Genomic DNA, 7,318 nt, shown 5'->3' on the forward strand with positions numbered 1-7,318 from the left:
ATTTTGGATATTTTAATCATAAGAAACAAATGGGAAAAAAGTTCAAACTGTGCAAATACCTCTCTTCCTTATTAAAAAAAAAAAAAAGTCTCCTACATATGCTCATATGACTTTTGAGGCAGATAGTTGCATTCGGTAAATGTTGTACCTGAAGAAGAAAATCAAAGAGTGCCATCTTGGACCATTCATGATGATGAATTTCAGTACAGCCCGACTCAGCTTTTGGAACTTTACCATTCTGCCAGCATTTCTGCTTCAGTAGCTGCTGATATTGCCCCCAGGTTAATCTCACTGAAGAATGGGTACTATTATCTGTTGGACTCAGTGAGGAATCCCAGAGAATAACAGGACAAGCTTGACCATCTGAAAACAGAAAAACAGACCATCAGCACAGTGCAATACTCTCAGTTCTACTTGATCATTCTTTAGACATTGCTTAAGATCAGCAATTATACCGTTCTACAGATGTGGCAGGAAAAATGGCCAGGGATTAATAACTTGACATGCTTTGGTTAATGTGGTCTTATTCTACATCTAAAACCAGACACCACAGTAATGGAAGAACCATAGACATTATGAATGCCTTCAGTGTATCAGAGGCTTTCTCTGTTTGAAGCACGAGATTAATGTACAAAATCATATATTAAACCAGACTATTAAAAAGCTTACAGATAAAGAGCCTACAGTGCCACTGTGAGTTAATGGTGTAATTTCCCTCTGTTTCCAGTGAACTGATGATGATTTTCAAGAGCTGAAAACAAATGTCAAAGTATTTTTAATGCACAATGCACACAGAAACTCTATAGGAATAAACCTCAGCAAAGAATTTAGAATTGAGCCTTCCCAGTGTAAGAACTGATGAATATATTTCATTCAATATTAAAATAAAAAAAAAGCACCGAGCACTCCTGAAAATCAGGCTTCTTCCACTGAGGTGCCTGAATAAATATTTAGGAAATTAATTTGTGAAATCTTACCTATTTCCTGACTCTGGCTCCATCACTTACATTGTAGATGACTTTAGCCAAGTCAGATCAACTATCAGTTAAGCTTCTTTTCCAAGCTAGCTGGAGAAAGTCTACATAAACATTGGGAATTGTCATGAAAAAAGGGACAGCCTTCTACAGGATCAAGTCTGATCTGTTATTTTTATATCTCAAATAACAGCTTATGTAGACATTAATGAATTCTTCCACAAACCAAATATATAAATGGTCTTCTAACAAAACAAACATGTCCTGTCTACGCAAAAGGGACATGATAAACAATAGTAATATAAATACTTGAAAAATATGAATAATATCTTGCCAATTTCCATTAAGATACAAAAACATTTTTAAAAGACTGAGGTTAAATACAGGAAATGTTTGCATTTCAGAGGAAATGGGAGCAGAAAAGTTGAGCCAAAATAAAATCTTTCAACTCTGTAACATAAGTTGAATTACAGGAATATGAAACAGCAGCTTCAGTAAAGAGCAGTGACTCAAATTTTTGACACTTGCAGGAAAAACATGAAGATGCTGAATTAAAGCAGATAAGTGGTCTGATTCATAGCTGTATGAATTATCACAACCCCACTGAAATCAGTTGAGCTTTTCTGATTCAAACCTCATGAAGTTAACTGAATGGTGAAAAGTAAGGTCTGGCTAAGAATCAGAGCTTCCAGACTGATACAGCCAAAATTGAGGAGGCTGAGCACACTTCAGATTAAGTCCATAATAAATGTCCATAATAAATGTATTCTACATGTGCTTCTTTCCTAATCAGCTTTATATATAAACACAAGAGGCTACTGCCTTTCTGTTGCTGCAGCTGCATTTCATTGAATCTTGCCCTAAGAGGACTGACTTCATTTTATTTTCATCTTCCATTTTATATTTATATATCCACTTAATTATCTAAAGATGATACGCAAAATTGTATGGGAAAGATTTTTCACAACTTCTGTTGGAACCAGCTTCCTTGTAACTCACATACATTTTTAAACATTAAAATATTTCTAAAAATATCTTAGGACATTAGGAGCTACGGACTTAGGATAGCCTAAGTTCAATAAGGTAACACAGATGAAACCTCAGGCTGCTAAGACTAGACTGCCTCAAGGTTCTCAAACTGCTTCATGTGCAGTTAAGTACTGTATCGCTGCGTGGCAGCTTCAGCATAAACATCATGGTAGATATCCACACCCCACATCAGTTTGAAAAAGTCAAAATTCAAGCATGCCCATGACAACATCACTAAAAATAGCAAATCTTTCATGAGGTACTTTAAGCCCTTTCTCAAACTCCTCATTGTTTGCAGTAAAGCAGTACAGCTTACCACTGCCACATTTGAAAGTAACAGTTCAGTTGCCCATGTATTAGCAGGAGAAGAAAACTTAGTGTGGAAAGATGAGAAGGAGTGACATACAGAGGAGGAAGAAGGATGGTTGTCAGCGTGCAGTAGTTGAGGCCCTCAGTAAGTGGCACAACAAAACTGCACAGCAATATTTTGTACCAAAAGCTGAGTAAAAGCTCAGCTATGATATAAGAAGCCAGAGTCCTACCCCTACAGCTGTCAGGTGCAAAACACACAAACCTGCCCCAACCTGTGTTATTGCAGTTGTAGCTCAAGCCCTTACACTGGCATTGTCCTACTCTGCAAATGCTGTTGCTGAGCTAGGGGCATACATGCAAACTAATTCAAGTAGGGCTGTGTCACCAAGCAAGGTCACATATGTCTCTTCTGTTCCTCAGGGTAACTGAATAATGAAGATTCTAGGTCCTGTGGTATTAACATGACCATCCTAAAACTCAAACACACAAGGGTCAGCCTCCATTTTCTCCAGAGTAGACACGGTTTTCTAGAATCAGAGAACAGTTAGGGCTGGAAAGGACATTAAGATCATCTAATTCCAAGCCCCCTGCCATGGGCAGGAACGCCTCCCACTAGACCATGTCGCCCAAGGCCCTGCCCAACCTGGCCTTGAACTCTGCCAGGGTTGGAGCATTCACCACTTCTTTAGGCCTCACCACACTCACTGTAAAGAACTTGAACCTCCCCTGTTTAAGTTTGAACTCTTTGTCCTATATGATTATTTCTTGTTTTGCAGGCTCACTTTTCTTTGTTTATAGGTGTTTTGGAGCTCTTGACATTCTTCACACCTTGCAGGTACCAACTGGAGTAATGACTGCTTGTGTATGCCCAGAATCATGCTCTCCTAGATTGTAATACTGGACTCAAAAGGGCTTTGTCCACCTCTACTCCCCAGGGGTTTTATGTTTGGCCAATTCATTTATGTGAGGAAAAAATGCTTTACAACGAGGGTGGTAAAATACTGGCACAGGTTACCCAGAGAGGTGGTGAACGAGCCACCCCTGGAGACATTGAAGGCCAGGCTGGATGCGGTTCTGGGCAACCTGATCTAGTTGATGTCCCTGCTCCTTGCAGAGGGTTTGGACTAGATGACCTTTAAAGGTCCCTTGCAACCCAAACTACTCTATGATTGCGAAAATGTGAGAGTTATACCCGATTTTTCCAACTATGATGGAAAAAAAAGAAAAAAAAAAAAAACCCCTTGGTTAACGAGAAGGTTTACAGCTAGGGAAGGGAAAGGCAGCAGACAGAGGACTTGCACACAGTATTTTGCTAGACTTCAAAAAAAGAAAAAAAAAATCATTGGGGGATTTGTGAGAACAGGGGAAACAGAACCTGCACAGGGATTTGCTAAGCAGTTCTTTGAAATTGCTTTTGACAAAATGAATGACAGTTTTGAAAAGCCCATTTTTTAAGATTTTAATGCTACATCAAACATGTCCTGTTAGATCACATCACAACTGAAGCAAGCTAAAGGGATGTGTAGTGAAGAGAGATGTCAGCCCAGAAATTCTGTACACTCATACACACATGCACAGTCTGCATTGCTTTCTTTCCCATATGAATAACTATGATTCACACAAGCTGCCCCACAAAAAATTTTACAGTGCCCACCTAATCTTAACTTAAATGCCTGTGGGTTATAGAAATGAGCTCACTAATTGTTTACACTACTTTTAAGAATATATTTTTGCTCATTTGCTCAACACAGATGTTTTCCAGATTATGGCAAACATAAGCATGTAAATAGAAATGAGTGCAAGCAGACATTAGGCATCTGAGCTCCAGCATATTTCCAGGCCAAAGGAATGGTGAGAGACAAGGTACAGTAACTGTTCTGAATGCTCTGTTCACCCTTTAGCTGGAAAAAATGAAGTGAGACCAAAATAGCATTATTTCTCTTCTCATCACCTAGCAACACTCTTCTTGCTATAGGAACATAGCCAGTTATAAGGAAAAGCAAATTAAAGAGGGCAGAATGACACTCTGTCCCAGATAGTCCAAAGCATACTGTAAGGTGACAGACACTGAGCAACACAATGCACAATTCGTCTAATAGCAGTTTTCAGAGGCTTGCTGTCTGTCATCTCTGCAGCCACGCTGTGCAGAGTTCCTCCAACCGAACTGTCTTAATGCCTTATGACAACCCTATAGCAATAAATCTTGCTCCTAAAAATAAACTAGGCATAATGTATCTTCCATGCTCTGTAAGTATGAATAATATTCAGAAGCCTCCCAACTGTTTTCCTAGAGATTCATTCACATTGTTGTACAGGCTGCCCACAGGGAAGATCTACAAAGTAGGACGAAATTGGAGATCGCTGGGTCATTTTCCTGCTGTCAGACTTCAGAAAATCATTCTTATATTACTTTTTTTTTTAAGCAGACTGATACAAAAGTATTTGGTATAAGCTAGTTTCAGCAGCAAGAAACAAAAAGTAAAAATATAACCAGCCACTTTAGCTATGATTCATTAACATGCAACGTAGTCCTTTTGGATTGTGATCTGCAACTGTACAAAAATAGCAGTAAGACTGAAGACATGTTTAACAAGACAACAATTTTAGAAGTTACATTACATGTCTGAAATCTACCTTTCATTTCACTAAAGGTTAAAAACCAAATTTTCAATTGAAAACTTTGACAATCATGTAATAGGCATATTGAGAGAATTACTGTGTATATGTCTTTGCATAATACATAGATGTGTGTAGTGAACCTCAAAACGTAACAGCAGAATTCACTGAAATATAAGTTTGGTTTAGGGAGAGGGAGGAACTTTTTAAGTTCCCAGAGGCATTAGTATCAAGTTCCATGCAGGAAGGTCCCCTACCTCTCTGAGTAGGTTATCTGACTAAATACTAAACCCCTTTTCTACCACCTCTTTGAGATGAATTCTCGTGCTCACTTTCAACAATATTTTATTAAAGTCAATTCTAAACAGTGAGAAAACTTAAAAAAAAAAAGTCAGAAATACCCACTGAATCACAGTTTTTTCTGTTGTTTTTTTCTCACCAGTTTCTCTCCAGGCAGTCTGTACAACATCATGCAATCTACAGATGACTCCCTCTATTTTTTTCTCATTTCAGACTCTTGTGGAAGGGAAACAGTTACTGCCCTCAGCAACTAATAGTATTTGATCTAAATGTTGAGGTTCTGCATCCTTTGGACAGAATTAATTGCACTGCAGAAAATGCACACAGATACCAGCTTTTTTTCCCTGTAACAATGGGGTTAAGTTCTCAGGCTCACAGGAGTTAAAGGTCACACCTGTGGCCCCATGGTTAACGCAAGGGGTGGAAGGAAACCTCAGCACCCCACCTGCAAGCTGAAAACCACAGGAATGCGTTACCTTGGAAGAACTCTGATCTCCTGCTTACAGAAGGTAAGCTCCTGTTTAGCCCCAAGATCCTATCCAAATGAAAGGCAAACACCTCGCTCATGTCGAGGGGTCTTTTGGTGATCCCACAGTGTCCCTGATTACAAGCAGTTCCTCTGGTGCTGAGAGCTCCTGCAAATACGACCAGGACTGCTTTGTGAGAAGATACTTCTTGGATGCTTTCTATCCGAGAATCTGCTAGCATGCGCATATTTAGGATGTCATCTTTGCTCAGCCAAGAGGGACGGCTCTCACTGTAAATTCTGATATTGCTTTCCTCAGGCTGGGATTGTGCCTTTATAGCTCCAGAATTTCCACCAGGTCTCTGGCGACTCCTCTCCCTGATTGCCATTCCTTTATGCTTGTGTTCATCCAGCTGGTGCTTTCTTGCTTCCAGGACTATTGGTGCTCCCATTGTGCCAGCCACATGCGTGGCCCTCCCTGGCTGTTGGGCAAAGGCCTCTTCCTGGCCAGTAAAAGTGGCTTTTGGAAAGTGCTGCCCATAGGACAAAGGAGTTGCATGTTTCTTCCTGCGCTTCGGCTTCACTGTGCCTCTGATGTTGGCAGGCTTGCTGCGCTTGGACCGCAAGGTGATATAAACTACATTGGGTGGCAGCAAGGTCCCATTGCTACCAAGCTGGGGTTCCTGGAAATTGGGCGGTGACAGGGTGCCATCCAGTGGGATGCCCAGAAAAGGAGTTTGGGCTGCATCTTGGAGACTTCTAGAACTGATCTTTTGATGTCTCCCTTTGTGCTGGGGTAAAATGTGACCCACTTGACTGACGAGGAATCCCAGGTAGATCACGCATGCAGTGCCCACTAGCAGGTTCCTCCTTGTCCTTGGGCGCCTGCAAGTCCAGAGCCTCAGCACCCGTGCAGAGCATGAGCAGCAAATAAACAAGTTTTTGATTTTACTTGGCTGACCAAAGGTGGTCATTTCTCTAGTGAATACACATGGTGAAAACAGCATAAAGTCTTCCATACATTCCAGCCAGAATGATGATGCATGATTTCCCTTCCACGATTTCTATTTCTCCCTTTCCAAATAGCTTCCAGCATCGGTGATGGACAGAGGCTACTGATATGCCTGGGAACGCGTTTAACACTGAGGATGCTGACACTCCACCTTCTCAAACCACTGAATTCTTATCAGTCACCACAGGGGAAGTGATTGGCTTCAGAGAATGAATGGAGCTGGCTGCGTAAGCAAAGTTTACTGACTTGTAGCCTAAAAGATCTGAGCTATCTCCTTTGCAAACTGCAAAAAGAAAACAGCAGTATTTCATCACTCACACATGGCATCTGTGGTTCTATATATTTAAGGAACAGAGTTATAAATGAGACAGTATGAAATTTGTAAAGATACATCTTTCACTTTCTCATTACAGTATAATTAAACACCAAAATCATTAAATAGAGGCTCAATTTGCAATCTCAGCTAGCTGTTTTCAAGCATTAGAAAAGCTTGTCAAACCCAGATTATCATCTTTTTCTTAAAAGACAAAGTCTTCACTAAACCTCAGGTTATGGAATTGCTGTAAATTATACAGTATTAATCACTAGTAACTGTAGTAGTTAAATATG

General features: G+C 40.2%; 1 protein-coding gene across 3 annotated transcripts in view; it reads right to left on the bottom strand.

Moving 5' to 3' along the window:
* Positions 1-6,704, bottom strand: part of FAM198B (family with sequence similarity 198, member B) — an 11,378-nt gene extending 4,674 nt beyond the window's left edge. Inside the window, exons 1-3 of one of the 3 annotated variants that reach the window (XM_010019843.1) lie at positions 6,254-6,671; positions 5,708-6,148; positions 149-363 (exon numbers count right to left, since the gene is read on the bottom strand). In XM_010019843.1, coding sequence (XP_010018145.1) covers positions 149-363; positions 5,708-6,148; positions 6,254-6,671 — 1,074 coding nt within the window. Of the gene's footprint in view, positions 1-148; positions 364-5,707 lie in introns of all 3 variants that reach the window. The other 2 variants (XM_010019841.1, XM_010019840.1) reach the window with 2 other exon arrangements.
* Between the last annotated feature and the right edge of the window lie 614 nt (positions 6,705-7,318).

The sequence above is a fragment of the Nestor notabilis genome, unplaced genomic scaffold (genome assembly GCF_000696875.1).
Source record: "Nestor notabilis isolate BGI_N333 unplaced genomic scaffold, ASM69687v1 scaffold3228, whole genome shotgun sequence".
In the NCBI taxonomy this organism is placed as follows: Eukaryota; Metazoa; Chordata; class Aves; order Psittaciformes; family Psittacidae; genus Nestor; species Nestor notabilis.